Source organism: Thunnus maccoyii, chromosome 21, assembly GCF_910596095.1.
Source record: "Thunnus maccoyii chromosome 21, fThuMac1.1, whole genome shotgun sequence".
NCBI lineage: Eukaryota > Metazoa > Chordata > Actinopteri > Scombriformes > Scombridae > Thunnus > Thunnus maccoyii.
Window position 1 is genome coordinate 15,567,966 of NC_056553.1, and position 20,448 is coordinate 15,588,413.

At 36.6% G+C, this 20,448-nt stretch overlaps 2 protein-coding genes and 1 long non-coding RNA gene across 3 annotated transcripts in view; 2 read left to right on the plus strand and 1 right to left on the minus strand.

The window, feature by feature from the left end:
• LOC121888557 (polycystic kidney disease 1 like 1-like) overlaps positions 1 to 847 on the minus strand; it is a 36,043-nt gene extending 35,196 nt beyond the window's left edge. The window contains exon 1 of the mRNA XM_042400162.1: positions 188 to 847. Coding sequence (XP_042256096.1) covers positions 188 to 372 — 185 coding nt within the window. The 5' untranslated portion in view covers positions 373 to 847. The remainder of the gene's footprint in view (positions 1 to 187) is intronic.
• A 9,104-nt stretch (positions 848 to 9,951) lies between these two features.
• Positions 9,952 to 10,898, plus strand: LOC121888026. The gene is made up of 3 exons (XR_006093118.1): positions 9,952 to 10,036; positions 10,210 to 10,255; positions 10,818 to 10,898. It is a non-coding gene; the product is annotated as an uncharacterized LOC121888026 (long non-coding RNA).
• Positions 10,899 to 16,421: 5,523 nt separating this feature from the next.
• LOC121888020 (complement C1q-like protein 2) lies at positions 16,422 to 18,471 on the plus strand. Its single transcript, XM_042399271.1, has 5 exons — positions 16,422 to 16,800; positions 16,927 to 16,989; positions 17,101 to 17,163; positions 17,374 to 17,502; positions 18,086 to 18,471. The coding sequence occupies exons 1-5, from the start codon at positions 16,554 to 16,556 to the stop codon at positions 18,367 to 18,369; spliced, it is 786 nt and encodes a 261-aa protein (XP_042255205.1). The 5' UTR covers positions 16,422 to 16,553; the 3' UTR covers positions 18,370 to 18,471.
• Positions 18,472 to 20,448: the final 1,977 nt, after the last annotated feature.

The following is a 20,448-nucleotide window of genomic DNA, read 5'->3' on the forward strand; positions in this document are numbered from 1 at the left end:
TATAATGTTATCATACATAATACAAGATTACTTAACGTCAGATTATTTGTGACACCTTTGAGAAAATACTTCTTCCAATAGGAATACATTTTAAAAATTCATAAAATGCATTTTCTCTGTAATTTTACAACACAAACATCCAAACCAGCTTTGGCTGAAATTCAGCTTATTCCACATGCTCTCTCACCCTTCATCCAGGCAGCGCACAGAGCAGGTTACCGGGTCAAGGTCACGGACATCCTCATGTGGATAAAGTCTGTTGCTGGCGTTGACGCATCCCATGAACCACGACGGATCCCCGTGACCTGCAGCAGACGAGCGGTGACAAAACGAGTTCAACGCAATGAACATATAAACAAAAGCACTGAACATGTCTGATCTGCGAGGATAAAGGCCGCAAAGAACAAGAGGGCAGCTGATGGACAGACTGCGTTTGGTGAAGACCTCTCAGACGGAGAAGAGGAAAGGAAAGGAGGAGAAAGGCAGGTGCGTTGACACCACAGACTGTGTGTATACACTGTTTATGAGTGAGTTAGAGGAGATAATGGGACTGTATGCAGATGGGATGGAGAGGTGTGAAGGAGGAAGGAAGGTTTCAGTGGATCAAACAAGTAAAACGACATTTAAATGATAGGCCTGTTAATATATTGCAATGCATTGCCCTGCAAAAATAAGCAATGGCTGAATTTTAGAGAGAAACTATGAGGAAGCTTTTCATTAAAGGCTGCAGTTTGCTGTGTTGTGTGAAACTGTCTCGTTCACTGTCTTTCCTGTAATCTTGTTGTGAGAACTTGTGATCACTGATCGTCTTCACTAATGCAGTATTTCCAGTGTTTGGCATTTACTGTCATGATGTGTGAGGATTTAAAAAAAAAAAGTATAGCTGCCCTTTAAAATATAATCTTGATTCTTTAAAGTTGTGTTTCTGTTATACTATCTATTCCGTGAAAATCACATTATTACAATTGCAAAGGTCACCAGTGAGTCAGGCTGAATATACAAAGACATAGTTGCTATATTAATTGCTGGTTTATGAAGCACAGCCACTAAAAATAATTAAATAGTCTAATATGGCAAATAAATAGTTTGTGATCACACACAAAAGAAAACGTGCATTGAAAAGAGGATCAGGTGCTGCTTGTGTTATTTTGTCCACCCATCTGTGTATATTTTTCATCTAAAGATCTGTAATTATGATTATTCTTGTCATTATTAAAACATTTCATTAAGATAACCTGAACTGTCCTAAAGTGACCTGGCCACGTGCCAACATGCCTCAGGTAGGCCCCAAAAAAATAGATCACAAGAAAGAGATGAATTATTTATATTTTCCGTCACAGGACCGACAGGACGGTCACACAGAGGCAGGAAGCAAACCTCATTATTGATTTGATTCCGTTAATGTCCGGTGGCCCATTTGAAGCCTATTAGATCATTTAGAGGATCAGAATCTGATCTGCGTTCTTTCATCAGCATCAAAAATAATAGCTGATATCCCTAAAAGCATCTACAAATATTCACATCATGTTTTAACAAGTTACTGTGAAGAATGATCCTGCTGCCAGATGAGGGACCTGCATCATCTGCCAGCCAACTTAAAGATTTACATGCGTCTCCAGTCAAACTACATTGTTGCAGATGAGAGCAGCAATCGTACCACCTTTGATGGTCTCCTGCTTTTCCCTCTGTGAGTGCAGCTGTGAAGTACCCACAGTTAATATTACACAGTTTCAACATTACTGCATTAAAAAATATAAGCATTTATAAAATCCAATTAACTTATATGTGTAAAACATTTATTGAATCCTTAGTTGTCCAAGAGGGGAATATCTTTTTTATTCTAATGGGTTCTTCTGTGAAAGCTTTGATAATTCTCACTTGTATTTGGTTTGGTTTGTGTTTTCACTGAATTGACTCCTTGATTAGATTTCTAACACAGTCTAACATACATGGATTTTACAACAAATTCCCAGAGTTAGATAAACACCTAAAAACCCTGACAAAAGCAATTAAAAGACTGAATTCCTCCTTTGTTGCAGGTGTCTTTATAGCCCCCTTTCTCCTTGTTTTTCTTTCAACACTTTTACATCCTGCAATTCTTCCTAACTTCTGTCTCCTCTCTCCTGATTCCTTCACCCACTCTGGAAATGTAAAAAGCTTCCTTTTAAAAGTCTGACAGAGCATGAAGCAGAACTTTAACTTGTACGGTGTTAATTACAGTAATTGTTGACAAACAATACATCAGCAGTAAAACTATCCAAACTATCAAGCTAACATTACATTAACATTACTGTAAAGTAAATAACATTAATATTATTATATACTGCCCCCTGCACCTACCAGTCACTCAGACAGAGGTTCAGTCTGAGATCCTGGGTGTCAAAAACAACCAGTGATCAGACTAACATCACCCCTGATATCTGGGCTGAGCTGAATGAGCTGAGAGACATGATGATCCAACACAAGGTGGAGCTGAGGAACAGCAAGAGCAAGATAGAGAAGCTGGAGCAAGAGAATAGGGGAGAACGGGGTAAATAGAGACAGTGGATAAAATGAGCCACCCCCTTTATCTAGGTAACCATAGGTAAAAGTAATCATGTGACCACAAATTAAGAGGGAATAGTTCACATTACTCAATTCATCTGGGACTGAAGCATGTGGAGAGAGTGGTCATCAAAACAGAGCAAAAAACAAAAGATTTTTGTCATGCCAAGTGAATTCATCATGTTACTAAAGTTATCAGTCTTGTATCTTAATTTAAAAAGATAAGTTTTGGACATTATTACATGTTAATTTAAGACAGTGTAAGCTACAAAACAAGGTCATAAACTTAGCATAATTGTGGATCTGAGCCACTGTGTGAAACAGTTTTGTCAAAATGGAGGTTGTGGGGTAAAAAGTGCCGGTGATGTTGGGGCAAGTTGAGTCAATGGCTCACTTTACCCCCCAAAATTATTTTCTGATATTCTAGAGACTAGAGACGCTGTTCATGTTTGATCCCTGTTACAAGTGCTACAATATTGATGAATAAATACCTAATTGTTGACTAATGTTAAATTTAAGCCACAAACAAACATGCTGTACATACAGACAGATGACAAATTAAAGGAAAAGCCGATATAAAGTGTCTTAGTAAGGTGTTGGGCCACCACATGCTGCCAGAACAGCATCAATACACCTTGGCATTGATTCTAAAAGTCTCTGAACTCTTCCGGAGGGATGAACATCATTCTTCAAAAAGATATTTCCTCATTTGGTGTTCTGATGATGGTGGTGGAGAGTGCTGTCTAACACCTCTGTCCAAAATCTGTCATAGGTGTTCAGTTGGGTTGAGATCTGGTGACTGTGAAGGCCAGAGCATATGACTCACATCATTTTCATACTCATCAAACCATTCGGTGGCCCATCGTGCCCTATGGATGGGGGCATTGTCATCCTGGAAGAGACCACTCCCATCAGGATAGAAATGTTTCATCATATGATAAAGGTGATCACTCACAACAACTTTGTATTGATTAGCAGTGACCCTTCCCTCTAAGGGGACAAGTGGACCCAAACCATGCCAGCAAAACGCCCCCCACAGTGTAAGAGAACCACCAGATCCCCTCACTGTAGGGGTCAAGCATTCAGACCTGTACTGGTTTTTTCTTTAATTTGTCACCTGTCTGTTTACACAAAAGCACATTTACACACACATTCTTTCTGTAGTTAACACACAAAAATCACAGTTTAATCTTTACTGAAAATGTTTAGGTATCATGTTGAACAACAAGACACAAACATATGATTTTACTTAAAAGTACAAGTTTTTGCACCTGTTAAATTGATGGCATGAATAAAGTTCAAAATTATTTTTAATTTTATAATAAATTTGTTTGATTTTTTGTAATTTTTATATCAGTATATAATGGTAGCGCTATTTACCCTATCTCCATTCTCATTTTATCCCTACCTTGCGGTAAGTTGTGCCATTGGACTAACTTTTTTTGATGGCTTATTGTTCTTAAACCATAATAATTAGATAACTTGTTTTAATTTCCATGGGTATACAACAACCTGAGGTGTATATAGTAACTATTATTTGAAACAAATACATTTTCATTTTGCAGTAAAATTATCATATGTAAAATGTGGCTCATGTTACCCCGTTCTCCCCTACAGGTGAGTGCATTAATGTCAGTCACACAGGGCTTCACACATTCATGCAATGTTTGTATATTATTGAAATGACTGTTCTGAGTAGTTTATTGCTTTAGTTGCAGCTCATGCAGCACAACAGTCTGTCATATTGGTCCAAACTAACAGCCAGTGGTTTTACAGGCCCACATCTATTTATATGGGATTTGATCCACCCATGTAACTTTTATATCAGCTTTATGGTGGATATACTGTATATTTCCATTTTTTGTTTTTTGATTTGACCAGAGACTATCAGCCATCAGCCATTTATGTATTTAGCAGAGACAAGTTCAACATGAGATTTTACATCTGGCTGTTGATCAATTATTAATCTGCTTATTAATTTTGCCTTCTATTGCAGATCTTCTGGTCAGAGTAACAGTGTGTGAAAATAAGAGCACAGGTCGGCCTACATAGTGATCATGTAAAAAATTTGAAACCTGCTGACCATAAACATACTTCACAAAAATATTAATGTTAAATGTTAAATTCACAGTGTTGGAGGCCAGAATGAGTTCTGCAACACACAAGATTTGAAATAAAAGAATGACTATGAGGTTAAAATGCTGAATTTAAGCTTTAATTTGGGGATACTGAAACCTGAGTCTGGGAAAACCAACCCATACACACAAAAAGATCAGAGACCGAAATCCCACTTATCATCTGTTTAGTTCTGATGAGGATCTGATGATCATTCAACATTAAAGGTTCACAACTTTTCAAGTCTGTCTCAAAACAACAGTCAGGTGTCTATATGAACAGTGAAAGAGGTTTTCCTCACTGTAATCAAAAGCAAAAACCAAAAGTCATTTTGTGCAAAAATGCATTTAAAAGTTGATGTGAAGCTTATATGAAGCTTCAACAGTCTGAGTTAGTCATATCAAGTGGATATCTGCCTCATTTACAGTGTTTTTAGCGTCAAATTCCCTCTTTGTGTTTCCTCACACAGTGTTTCCCTGTTGAGCTATAGTGGAAGTATAGTAACAAAAAGAGGAACTTTTACACTAAAAAGACTGTAATGTTGAAAGAGATCTACTTGATTTGACTCATTTGGACAACTGAAGCTTCATATTAGCTTCAGATAAACTTTTCAATATAATTTTGCACAAAAGGAGGTTTGTGGATTTTGGCTCCCATCAATTACATTATAAGTGCATTTTGAAGGGATCTTCTAATGTTCAGTATGAACAGGAATATTTAATGTTCATAAGGACACCTGAATGTTGTTTTAAGAGAGACTTGAAAGATTGTGAACCCGTCCTTTAATGTTGTTACTTTGAAGGAAAGAACATCATTCTAACTTGCTGTTTGCTTTAAACTCAGTTCAGTGTTCAAGGATCTTTGGTGCTATTTTTATATTTGTTGTCAAAGACACCTGTTTCATTCTCATACAGCAGTTCAATGACCTGTTTTACGTGTATATAAAGACGGGAACTGAGCGAGACGTATCAGAATGAATTTTGCTGTCTAAAGAGGTGATATTTCACAATGAGGAGTGCTGCAGCTTTTCTGGCGTTGCTGCTCTGTCTGTACTGGACGAGGGCTCAGGGTGAGAGTGGAGGGGTGACAGAGAATGATATCACTCAGACAGATGTTCAGTCTGAGATCCTGGGTGTTAAAACAACCAGTGATCAGACTAACATCACCCCTGATATCTGGGCTGAGCTGAAGGAGCTGAGAGACATGGTGATCCAACACAGTCTGGAGCTGAGTAACAGCAAGAGCAAGATAGAGAAGCTGGAGCAAGAGAATACAGGTTCATTCACATAGTGCTAAACAGATTCATGCAATGTTCACATATTCATTACTTTTAGGACTAATTTATTGCTTTTATTCCAGCCATACAGGCCAGACTGACAGCCAGTGAATGCATGAATGCAGGTAGATATTTACATTTTATTAAATGATATATAATTCATTCATGTTTGTGATGATTTTCCTGTCAAGCTCAAGAGTTAAATGTAACCAAATCTTTAAGGTGTTTACTGATATTAATATCTAAGATTCAAAATGAACCTTTTGGTAAAAGCTTTAAATGTATTCACAGTTTTGGAGGCCAGAATGAACGCCAGTGAAAATTTGGTCCAGGAGCTCCAGAGAGAGAACATAGGTAAGCTTAAAAAAATCAAAGTGTGAAAATGAAACTGAGTATATTATGTTGGCAATGAGAAAATATTTAGTGAGGTTAAGATAAGGATAAGTTTCATTAATAATGTTTTGGTGGGAACACTTTAAACATCACAGAGCACAGGTAAGCTACAAAAATCAATCAAAAGAAAAAATAGCATTGTGTGATAGAAATAAAAATGTATTTAGTGAGAAAATTATCATGATAAAAGGTTCATAATTAACCTTTTTGTGAAAAATGTTACAGTTTTGGAGGCCAGAGTAAACACTGGTGAAAATGTGATCATGGAGCTGAAGAGAGACATCATGGGTAAGCTACAGACATCATTAAAAAATAAAATTTGAATATAATGTTAGAAAACGTGTTTTTGCAAAATGTGATTTACAAAAGTAATTGGAAAGGAGTCAACATGATTTAACAGAAATATAACATTTGGGGTTGTTAACTAATCTATTTAACCTATTAATTTTTCTCCTCTATTGCAGATCTTTTGGTCAGAGTAACAGCTACTGAAAATAAGAATACAGGTAGGCCTACATAGTAATCAAGACAAAATGTGAAAACTGCAGACCATAATCCTATTTCACAATAAAAGTGATAAATGTGTTCACAGTGTTGGAGGCTAGAATGAGCTCCAGTGAAAACGAGGTGGAGGAGCTCAAGAGAGAGAACATAGGTAAAGTAAATAAAAAAAAAAATCCTAAGTAAAAAAGTCATGTTATTAGAAAACATATTGTTGTTTTAAAGTCTATCACATGTGAAGTCCAAATCTGATGAAAGAGGAGTAAAAAGATCTATTTATCAGAAAAAAGTTTGACATATTAATAAAATTTTATGCTTGGACGTTAATTTTAATTCATTTCCTCCTCTAATGCAGATCTTCTAGCCAGAGTAACAGGAACAGAAAATAAATGCACAGGTAGGCCTACATAGTAATCAAGGAAAAATGTGAAAACTGCTAACCATAGTCCTACTTTACAATAACAGTTTAAAATGTGTTCACAGTGTTAGAGGCCAGAATGAGCTCCAATGAAAACGAGGTGGAGGAGCTCAAGAGAGAGAATGCAGGTAAGCTGCTTAAATCATTATTGAAAGTCAAGATGCTGCTATCAGCATCAAACTGACTGTAGTGTCACTATGTTTGTGTGGTTGAAAAGCAGTATGTCAGTGAGGAAAATATTTTACAAACAAAAGATGCAGTTACATTTCTCAGAGACTGCACATCAGTGATGTTTTCAATATGCACGTCTTTCACATTCACACAGACCGACCAAAGGTGGCGTTTTCAGTTGGTCTTACTTACACAGGACATGTTGGACCCTTCGACACTGACATCACACTTAAGTTCAGTAAAGTCTTCACCAATATCGGCCAGGCCTACAACCCAACTACAGGTATTCAGCTCTTTTATATTCAGTTTTCAGTACTGATGTGGGGAGAGGTTCTGACCCCTCACTGATTTTCTCCTGTGATGCAGGTATCTTCACAGCCCCAGTCAGAGGAGCCTACTACTTCAGATTCAGCTTGTGGGATGACCGTACTTCGGCTTTGATAGGTGCTTTTCTCTATCACAATAACAAGTCAATGATGTATAATTCAAACTACGGTAATAGTGTTGGATATATTACTGTGTCTAATGCTTTAATTCTTCAACTAGAAAAGGGGGATGTGATCTACATGCGTCTCCCATCACAGTTTGGTGTTTCAAATCGTACCACCTTTGATGGTTTTCTGCTTTTCCCTCTTTGAGTGCATCTGTGAAGTGCCCACAGATAATATTACACAGTTTCAACATTACTATGTTAAAAAATATAAGCATTCATAAAATACAAATAATTTGTCTGTGTTTTTTTCTGGTTAGATGAACAAGACTCTGCAAGTCACAGAACATTCTCACCTAAAATTTATATAAAAAAAGCACATTTTATAAAAAAGTTACCTTTAACTGTTAAACCCATGTTAGTGAATGACCACAACTCCATCTATGCACCTTAGAGCTTTATATAGTGCAGTTGAGTCTTTACATATTTGGATAGTACATGTTTTTTGTTGTGTTGGCTTTGTCTGCAGCACTATTTGCAATAAATACTTTAAAAACACACGTTAATACACATCAGATGACTGTTATCAGCCTATTAAATAGGCGTTATAGGCACACATCAGTCCCAAATATATGGGCTAATAGGGGCCTACCAACCTACTAATAGGTTCAGGAGGCTGTTATCACCCATTTATTTCAGTGAGCCAATGTTGGTGGAACCCAGTAGGCACAGAGGGCCTGTTATCAAGCACGTGCTTTGAAGTACATTATCAATTTTTAAAAAATATTTTATTGACCAAAATCTATCCTCCATACCGCATTCATCAAAACGATATTAAACAAAGAGACCCCCCCCCATCCCCCCATATAACAGTATTTGAGTCTGTGAAGGACTCGTCACAGATACTTGTCACAGATCTTGTCAGTTTTTTAAATGTTTACGGAAACATATATTTATGTTCTGTAAAAATATGTTTATGTTCTGTAAAAAATATGTTTATGTTCTGTAAATGGAAAGTTTTTTTAAAAAATAAGTAAAAAAAAACCAACAAAAAAACATTGGCATGCACGAAATATACGTCATCTGGGCGTGGGTGCTTTCTCTTTGTTTCTCTCACTCCCCATCAATCCCAAATTAAACAGATAATAGAATATATAACCTTTTAATATTAATGTTTTAAGTGATTTCTTTTTATCTGAACAAAAGGCTGTCATTTCGACTAGATTGTCACATATTATTTTACTTTGGTTGCTAAGCAACTGGCAAGGGACGCCTATATCTGTGTGCAACATGTGAAAAGAATGGGAAGCCAAATATTTTTCACAGGATGGCGAAGTCATGACCCGCCGTATTCTGCCTCTGATTGGCTAGTACTCGTTGCCTTCGTTGGTTGGGTTGGTTAGGTTTAGGCATAAGGAGTGAAATTGGTTAAGTTTAGGGTAAGAATATCAGGGTAAGCCAATCAGAGGCAGAGTATGGCGGGTCGTGACTTTGCCATCCTAGGAAAAAAATTACCACAAACGGGAAGGACCGTTGGCATCAGTCATGGATGACAATAGATGTGCTGTGTCACAGCACTAGCTGTTAGTTACTTAAAAAAACAAAATATTAACAACAAAACAAAAGCAACAGTTGCAAACATGGGATAAATATTATTTCCGTTATTTTTTTTATTGATATTAGACAGGGGTTTCTGTATCTTTCCATCCCATGGCTAATAACTTTACCAAGTAAGTTGAAGTAACGTTAGCTAAAGTCAATACCTAATGCTTGCTAACTGCTATTAAGCAATATGCCATTGCATAGTCTTGTCTGCCTAACCAAAAGAAGATCTACCTTGGCCAGCGATTAACCATACCTTACCATTCCTGATTTTGCACTCCAGAATAATGCACTACTGTAATGCAGTAATGAGACCATGTGACTACAATTAATGTTCTCTTTTTTCTTATTTAAATAGGTGAATATGGCAAAAACAAAAAAAATCAGACCTTACATTACTGTATAAAAAATTCCAGTGAGAGGAAGGACAACAGTGGCCTGAAACTATTTAAGAGGAGGAATCCCCTTGCCCAAGAAGCCGACAGAGAAACGCTGCTGCTTGTTTTCACAAGCAGCCAATAGTGACTTCCGCCCAGAAAAAGAACCCTTCATTAACACCAGTAAAAAGAAGAATGACACTGTGGAGGTATGGCAAAGCACAAGGGAAATATTCCTCAGTGTGAGTGCTGAGCTCCTTTGTCCTCCAGACGACACAGCCTGCACAGTTTGCAGTATTTCCCTCACTGATGATAAAAGTGAGATCTGGTGATGCAGCGACTGCGGAAGTGAAACGTACTTATGTTCTGTCTGTGCCCACAGTGTCCATCAAAGCACTGCTGTGGTGCATGCTCTAGAAAAATGGAAGGTTTGTATCACTCATTATTTTCTCCTCCATTTTGTACAACAAGAAAAGTATTTTGTTGTACATTAAGCAAAGAGAATAACTAGAAACTTGTAAGTGCAGCATAAAACTGTCCTCCTCACTGCGGTGATGATGATGATGACTGTCAACCTGTCTCATGATGTTGGTACAGATCACCATTGTATGGAAGCGCTGATTTGTGAGCACAGAGCCAACACCGATTTCCCTCCAATCTGGGGGCTTTTGTCGGCAATCTCCAAAAACTGTTGTTGAGTGGAAAATCAGGGCTAAAATTGTATAGTGTGAACTGAAGTGATGTTGTGTGATGTAGTGATTTTGATCATGGAAAAACTGGGCATTTGGATTGATAACACGCGTCACTAGAGTTCCTAAACACCAGCCCCTCGGTGGCTTTTTTGTGCAGTAAGTAGTCAATATAGTGGTATTTTTTAATCTGACACTTTAAAGTTGAACATTGTGATAACAGGTCAAACCTATCTGAGCTTAACATATATAATGTTTCCCCTATGAAAGTGTTGCCAAAGAAGTTGTCTTTATCTTTAAGGCAGGTGAATTTCATCAGAGAATTCCCATGGGCTTCAGATGGAATTGGTTAAGTAAGGATGGCCACCAATGTGAAACGTCCTATGTATGTCAAACAAAAGTATTTGACTATCAAGGTAATTAACATTTGTATGTACATTGTAGATATATATCTCACAAAACAGTCACACCCTCTCTGCACAAGGAGGAAAATTATGAAAAAAAAAAAAGTACACTTAACAGCTTTTCTAGCTCTGTCATGAATTCTAGGAAGGCCTCATGTTTGGATCCAATTTTGCAAGTGCGAAATGGAAGTTGCAACTCTACTACGTTACAACCTTTGGCCAGCAACTGTTAAGCAACCCCAAAGTGTCATTTCCATCAAGCTCATGGACTTGAACTGCCAGTTGCAGCGTGAATGTGGTGCATCACTGAAGGCTACATGTGCATCAATTCAGCATTCCTCTTCCAAGGTTTGCTTATTGTAGCCTCTCCAACTTTTCCAACTTTTACAGGGTTGTGTCAGCTTTCAAGCAGGTAGTGCCTTCAGGTCAAAGGTCAAAAACTCCAAATTGGATGAAATTGGAGTTTTTGGAATATCCTGTAAGCATGAACATCCACAGCGCTTTCTGAGTTTAAAGAGAGGAGAGAGGTAAATCTAAAGCTTGCATTGGCACGTGAAAATAGGTTACAGTGTCCTGTTTCAGCTAAAATGTTCTAGCCTTTCCAATGCTGTCTATCTGCTCAAGGAATTGCAAGAAGATCTGGGGAAAAACAAAAAACTTGTCTTCATGTACGACATTGCATGCAAATTAAAACCTCATGTGCAGGTAATTTTTCTATATGTTAGCTTGATGTTTGCTTTGTAATATCTTAAAATTATTCCAGAGAAACAAAATTACTACTTACCTGTCCGCTTTTGGGTGTCTGCATACAATCTTTGTGTCTCTTTTTTAGTCAAAATACAATACATTTGGGGTATTGCTTTGTTCTCATTAACTGTGGCAGTGTTGGTAAAACTATATTTTATCATTAATGCAGTATTATTATTTCTGTTTTTCTTACACAAGTTTTACCCAGATCTTCTGACTAAAACAACATATGCTGTACCTGCATTCTATGCTTATGGGCACAATGTTGTTTGTCAGGTTATCATCATTTTGTTTTGACATTGTGTTGAACTCTATTGCAATTTGTCACAGACAGCATAAAAATAAAAATAATTAAATATTTGCTTCTGATTTTGTTTTTAATGTTTTGTAGATTTCCCATGATGGGGAACAGTTGGAACAACTGTGGTCATACCTTTGCCGTTTTGGAAAGGTGACTAAAGAAATGACCCCTTCACACAGAGAACCTGCTGACTGATGCCTTGCCGCACTACAGTTCAAAGATAAGAAAGAGCCAAGGTGAAGAAGTGGTGTCTGTGTGTGTGTGTGTGTGTGTGTGTGTGTCTGTGTCTGTCTCTCATCCTCTCTCTATCAGTTTTTAGATATGCACATCATCTAGTAAAATTGTTTCAATTTGACATTTTGGCATCATGTTTGAAAAGATTCTGTGGCACTTTTCTGTAAAAGTCATGCCAGCAAAGACAAGCTCAGACCCTGTAACATTTCTGTAACATTTACAACCAGTCTGAATTAAATGCAGTCACATTGTGGGTGGTTACAACAGCACATGGTGAAAGAGAGAAAGATCACTTCTTCAGCCTAATTTCTGAACAGACCGAGAGAATAATCAGAAACCAGGATCATTGTTATTTTAAAAACTAAAAGAAGGGTCTATATAGATTTTTTGGCCACTGTTTGACCCCTGCGGTAAGGAAGTTAGAGAGCTAAAGTACCTTTTTAAATGAAACGGTGTACAGATAGCGTAATGCTAATTAAAATGCATTGTAGCTCTGAAAAAATAGATGTTGAACAGAGAAACTTACTTACATAATGTAAATGTCATTAAGTTCACTGGCAGAGGCTAAAAATATACTTTCTAATTTAAAGTATTTAAATATTTCATATTTCTGTTGCAAGGCCTCACACAGCAAGACATACAAATCTGGGCAGACCAGTATAAAATCTCAACTGACCAAAGGTGGCGTTTTCAGTTGATCTAACTGATGCAGGATTTGCACAGTACATGTTGTTGGCTTTGCTCTGCAGCGCTATTTGCAATAAATACTTTAAAAACACACATCAATACACATCAAATGAACAATGACCTAGTTGTAGCTCTTCACAACCTGAGTCTGGGAAACAAACATATACACTTTTGAATAATCGAATCGCATTGCTCTTATCAACTGCTTAGTTCTCATGATCATTCAACATTAACATTTTGTAGTTTTTACAGGATTCAGTACTAATGACTTCAAAAGAACATCATTCTAACTAGTTGTTGTTTGCAGTTCAGTGTTCAAGGATCTTTGGCTTAATTTTTATATTTTTACTTTTTTTTTTTTTTTTACATTTACAAGATTGTGACCCCTTCCTTTAATGTTGTTATTTTGAAGATTCTAACTAGTTGTTTGCTTTAAACTCAGTTCAGTGTTCAAGGATCTTTGGTGTTATTTTTACATTTGTTATCAGACACCTGTTTAATTCTCATACAGCAGTTCAGTGACCTGTTCTATGTGTATATAAAGACGGGAGCTGAGCGAGACGTGTCAGACTGCATCTGGCTGTCTAAAAATGTGATATTTCACAATGAGGAGTGCTGCAGCTTTTCTGGTGTTGCTGCTCTGTCTGTACTGGACGAGGGCTCAGGGTGAGAGTGGAGGGGTGACAGAGGGCAATGCAGAGACCTTTAGAGGGGCAGTTGCTCAAAGTTAAAAAGGGGCACATGGGACAAGATTTTAAAAAAACACATACACCAACATCATTTATAGCACAACCTGTTGAAGTATAGCAACTCATATTCAAGCAGAATGTAACATGGAATCTTACAACAAACTGCATCATACTATATCATTGTCCCCCACCTGATGAAACAAAGGTCCTGTCCTGTAAGGACCAAGGTTTTGTCATTGTAAGGGTTAATGAATGGCAGGATTAGCCGAAGGCTTCAAGTATTCTTGTCTGAAGGACTCAGTTTATAATGTTTGACTGAACAACATATAAAACAATTTGCTTTCAAAAACAAAAACCCCTGAATGGTGAAAAGGCTGCTTCTTTGAAGACATTTAGCATAAACATATTGTTTCTAAACAAAGAATATGCTTTTGATATGATGACAATCTCTGATCCAGACATAACATATAGCTCTTCAAATCCCATAATTACAAAGAAATAAAAACAAACAAACAAACTACAAGACATACAACAACTGGGATAGAAAGGGGAGAATCTTTAAAGATTATAAAATACAGCTAAAAATAACAGAGAGGCAGAGTTCAAAAGTAGTGCAAGAGACAGTGAGACAAAACCAGCTGCTACAGTCTTATCTTAAAAGAAACTTAACGGCAAGTTCTTGGACTCCATTTGCTGTATTTCAAAACATGGTTGAAATACCTTATTGGATGTTTTAATTGTTTTTAAAATGGAGATGTCACTGAATAAAGGCTCAACTTTGTAGGATTCTTTAATATACATTTTTCCAACCAAAATGAGAAAAAAATGAATTGTGATTATTCACCACTGGATGTTTTACTGATATATACAGTATTTTTGTGCTACTTCTACTTCTAGTCAGCACATCTTCAAGGTTTAAAACAATAAGAAACATCCACTGAGCTGCGATGTGTCATTTTCAGTTTTTACCAAACATGCTTGTCAGGAATGTGAAAATAGTCTCCCAAGTATTTAAATATTTACACAGAGATTTCTTTTTTTTTTTGCTGGTGTCTCACCTATTTCAACCTGTTAACAGCTTGTGAAAACATCATGATAATAGAGTTGTTGTGTAGTGTTACTACCTGTATTAAAGGATCTGTTAGTCCTTTTATAGCAGGTTTCAATCTTGTGCTTTGACTTTTGTTTGTTAAGATGTCCTTTAGTTTACATTTGGATAACAGATTGTGCCTTTAAAAATATTTACCAGAACAGTAATGTATCTATATACAAGTGTAAATTTCTTACCAGTTTTCCTGCTTTGAATGTGTTCATGTCTCTCCATCACCTGACACCTGGGCTGCTTCTATGTGTTTCTCTTTCCTCCTTAAACTGTTTCTTTCAATCTTGAATCAGTTGTGTCTTCTTTACTTTCTCCATGTTTTTCTTTCAACACTTTTACATCCTGTAAATCTTCCTCATTTCTGTCTCAGCTCTCCTGATTCTTTCACTCACTCTGGAAATGTAAAAAGCTTCCTTTTAAAAGTCTGACAGAGCATGAAGCAGAACTTTAACTTGTATGGTGTTAATTACACTAATTGTGGACAAACAATACATCAGCAGTAAAGCTATCCAAACTATCAAGCTAACGTTACATTAACATTACTGTAAAGTAAATAACATTAATATTATTATATACTGCCCCCTGCACCTACCAGTCACTCAGACAGAGGTTCAGTCTGAGATCCTGGGTGTCAAAACAACCAGTGATCAGACTAACATCACCCCTGATATCTGGGCTGAGCTGAAGGAGCTGAGAGACATGATGATCCAACACAAGGTGGAGCTGAGGAACAGCAAGAGCAAGATAGAGAAGCTGGAGCAAGAGAATACAGGTGAGTGTATTAATGTCAGTCACACAAGGCCTCACACATTCATGCAATGTTTGTATATTATTGAAATGACTGTTCTGAGTAGTTTATTGCTTTAGTTGCAGCTCATACAGCACAACTGTCTGTCATGTTGGTCCAGACTGACAGTCAGTGGTTTTATAGGCCCACATCTATTTATATGGGATTAGATTCATCCATGTAACTTTTATATCAGCTTTATGGTGGATATACTGTATATTTCCATTTTCAGTTTTATAGTTTGACCAGAGAGTATCAGCCATCAGCCTTTTATGTATTTAGCAGAGACAAGTTCAATATAAGATTTTATATCTGGCTGTTGATCAGTTATTAATATGTTCATTAATTTTGCCTTCTATTGCAGATACATACATACAACATACAAAAGCTACAAAAATCAATAACATGTAAAACCTTTTTTTTTACTGCATGCTAGCAATGAGAATATATTTATTTGATATTAAGGTATGGTTCTTGATGAACCTTTGGGTGAAAACATATTTGAAGTTCCAGTTTGGTACCACTGAGATGTCACTGGTCTGGATCATTTACTATCAGCTCAATTAGATATTTGCAAACTTTGATTCTCAAAGTGACTGAAGAGAATTTAAAAGATATTTATCTGTTTAGTACAGACAAGTTCAATATGAAATTTTACATCTGGCTGTTGATCAATTATTAATCTGCTTATTAATTTTGCCTTCTATTGCAGATCCTCTGGTCAGAGTAACAGCGTGTGAAAATAAGAGCACAGTGCGGCCTACACAGTGATTATGTAAGAAACTTCAAACCTGCTGACCATAAACATACATCACAATAATATTAATGTTAAATGTTAAATAAAATAAATACGATGTCCTTTAATGTTGTTATTTTGAAGGAAAGAACATCACTCTAACTTATAGATTGCTTTAAATTCAGTTCAGTGTTCAAAGATCTTTGGTGTTATTTTCATATTTGTTATCAGACACCTGTTTCATTCTCATACAGCAGTTCAGTGACCTGTTTTACGTGTATATAAAGACGGAAACTGAGCAAGACGTGTCAGACTGCATCTGGCTGTCTGACACGAGGTGATATTTCACAATGAGGCGTGCTGCAGCTTTTCTGGCGTTGCTGCTCTGTCTGTACTGGATGAGGGCTCAGGGTGAGAGTGGAGGGGTGACAGAGAATGATATCACTCAGACAGAGGTTCAGTCTGAGATCCTGGGTGTTAAAACAACCAGTCATCAGACTAACATCACCCCTGATATCTGGGCTGAGCTGAAGGAGCTGAGAGACATGGTGATCCAACAAAGTGTGGAGCTGAGGAAGATGGAGCAAGAGAATACAGGTTCATTCACATAGTGCTAAACAGATTCATGTAGTTTTCACATATTATACATTTTAATGTCATTTTACACTTGACTGTTGATCGACTGTAAACCTTTCATAATAGTAACTAGAAATGTGTTCACAGATTTGGAGGCCAGATTGAACACTACTGAAAATGTGGTGGAGGAGCTCAAGAGGGAGAACACCGGTAAGCTGCAAAACACACAGCTGCCAGTTTATTAGATACACATACGTGTGTTTCAAGTTCCAGTTATGTATTTTACCTCCTTTACAATAAAAATGATGAATGTGTTCACAGTTTTGGAGGCCAGAATGAACACCTGTGAAAATGAGGTGGAGGAGCTCAAGAGAGAGAATGCAGGTGAGCTGCTTATATCATTATTAAAAAGTCAAAATGTCATATTATGGTAGCAGTGAGAATGGCAATGGTAAATGGAGGGTCATCCTCTGTGCAGCAGGATGCAGAGTGACATGAATACAGTTATTAAATGAGGCAGAAGTGACATTTTGCAGCTGTTACTGATGTGAGAGGAAAATATTCTCTCTATGTGTGTCTTCCACATTCACACAGAACGACCAAAGGTGGCGTTTTCTGTCGGCCTTACTGACGCAGGAGCAGTTGGACCCTTCAATACTGACATCACACTTCAGTTCAGTAAAATTTTCACCAACATCGGCCAGGCTTATAGCCCAACTACAGGTACATATACCTCTCTAACCTACTCACACTGATTTTATTTGAATTATTACACAATCTTATAGATTTATGATCCAATTAATCATTTTTTCTGGAATTACCTTTTCATGCAAAACTTTTATTGAATCCTTAGTTGTCCAAGTGTGGAATATCTCCCTTGAAATTGTCTGTCTCTCCATTTTTTTTTTTTTTTCCTTTTTCGTATTTCTTGTCTTCTTAGTAGGCTAGTTCTGGGTTGGAAGCTCTTATAAAGCTCTTTCAGATAAAGTATGTTATACTGGGATATACATGATGCCATTTTGGTGAAGAGACTTTCTCTTTTACATAGTTTGCACATGTTTTAAAGTATTATATAACTATTTTTATTTCATTTGGCAGTCTTTCTTTATTCTAATGGGTTCTTCTGTGAAAGCTTTGATAGTTGTCACTTGTATTTGGTTTGGTTTGTGTTTTTACTGAATTGACTAATTCCCAGAGTTAGACACACACCTATAAAGCCTGATAAAAACAATTAAAAACATTTTCCTGTTGAATTGACATAAGATTTTAATGGTGAGAAAAAGACTGAATTCCTCCTTTGTTGTAGGTGTCTTTACAGCTCCAGTCAATGGAACCTACTACTTCAGATTCACCGGGTTTGAAGATCGGTCTACAAATTGGCTAGGTATTAAATTGTATCACAATGACAAGAGAATTACTGGTAGTTATGATGGAAATTATGACGATGGCACTGTCATGGTGTCTAATGGATTTGTTCTTCAACTGGAAAAGGGAGATGAGATCTACATGGTTCTCACCCCAGACTACGGTGTTTCTGATGATCACAATAATCGTACCACTTTTAGTGGATTCCTACTTTTTGCTATGTGAGGTCTGCTGTAAAAACACCCACAGTTGATTGCATGAAGTCTCAATGTTACAATATTAAAAATATGAAATCCAAATAATCTGTTTGTGTGTGTGTTTTTGTCTGTTTACATGAACAAGACACAGGATGAAAAAGTTATCTACTGACAATATCAAACAACCTCTCCACAGTTTAAAAAACAAGTGTTTTTTTTTTTTTTTAGGAAAAAATAAAAATAATACTAAACCAAACCCATCCTGCAAAACTTGCCTGAAATGCATCCAAACCCAAACAGATCACGCCCTCCACTTATTTATTTTTATTTCTTTTAAATTTTTTCTTTCTTTTCTTCACATGCTGTCCCCTGTTACCTATCTGTGTCCTTTTATGTTTTGTAAACCAATATCATCTCCTGTTGCCTTTGTATTAATTAGTATGTCCATATTGTCTATATATGTATGCACTTATCAGTGAATAAAAAAACATTCTAGTGTTAATGAATATGAGGAGGATGTCATATGTAAAAAAAATAATTTCACAAAGTATTTTGAAGAAAAGTACAACTCCTGCAGTAGCGACAATATTCTATGACTCCACACACAACTGTTTTATGAAGAGAGAACACAGCAACCTGTAAAATGTTACAGTTTTGGAGACCAGAATAAACACCAGTGAAAATGTGGTTGTGGAGCTCAAGAGAGACATCATGGGTAAGCTACAAAAACATCATTAAAAAATAAAAATTGCATATAATGTTAAAAAAATTTGCAAAATGTGATGTGAAAAAGTAATTGGAAAGGAGTCAAAAAGATTTAACAGAAATGTAACATCTGGGGTTGTTAATCAACTAATCTATTTAACTGGAGGATGAACTTAGGGCATTTAGTGAATATAAAAATGCACTCATCCCACTTTGCATTTTACTATGGAAAACAGTCATGAAAAAATCAATTTTTGAATCCTTTGATTAATGTTAATGAAAATGGAAAATTGGAGACATCTATTTATCAGTAAGAAACACCATTTTACACTCTACAAGTTTCCATCCTGACCATATGATCAGCAACATTCTATATGGTCAATTTGTGAGATTGAGAAGAATATGTAGTAAAGAAGAGGATTATCAAACTAAAACTAAGGAAATGTCTCAACGTTTTAGACAAAGGGGATATGACCAGACACTCATTGATCAAACTTGAAAAAGCTAACAGTGTGGATAGGAAGAATTATTAAATCCTCCCCCTAAACACACTGAATATTGTACATCTATGCAAGTCAAACAGATTATAAACAAACACTGGAGAATCCTAGAATGTGACCCAAGTTTGAATCATTTGTCATCCTCTAGACCTCGTTTTTGCTTCAAAAGAGGCAGAAATGTCGGATACTGTTGTCAATTCTATGTATAAGGAATCTGCACAAACTAATTGGCTTTCTCAACAAGTGTATGGAAATAATAGATGTGGAAAATGTACACACTTTTCAAACACATTTGATACCAAGACATTTAATCACCCTCATACAGGAAAAACATATGATATAAAAGAATTCACTAACTGTCTTTCTACACATGTCATTTACATCTTGAAATGCCCATGTGGCTAATGTATGTAGGCCAAACAAAGTGCCATCTCAAACTGAGAGTTTCTGAGCATAAGGCTGCCATTAGAAATGGAAATATGGTTTATGCCAGTGCTAGACACTGCAAGGAGAAAAACCCTTGGGTCAGCTACTTCCCTCAAATTTATCAGCATTGAAAGAATGCGACCCAGTCCAAGAGGTGGTCATTTGATTAACCAGTTCTTAAGAAGGCGACTAAATGAAACACAGGATTTGAGTTATTTTCTGTGATATGTTAATATTAACTTGTATCGCTACGCAGGCTATTTGGACTATTAGGGAGAGATGAACCACTAGGCAGTCACCCTTTCCATGTAGAGATGTAGAGGGATAGCTGTAGGATCGATCATCCTGTTTACAGGAGATAGTCTATCTAATGAAGTTTAAGTGATGTAAAATTCTTGTAACTCTGTGTAATATTAATCATGTCATGTTTTTTGAAATATGTATTTTTATTGTCATGCCCTTTGTAAAATTCTCAC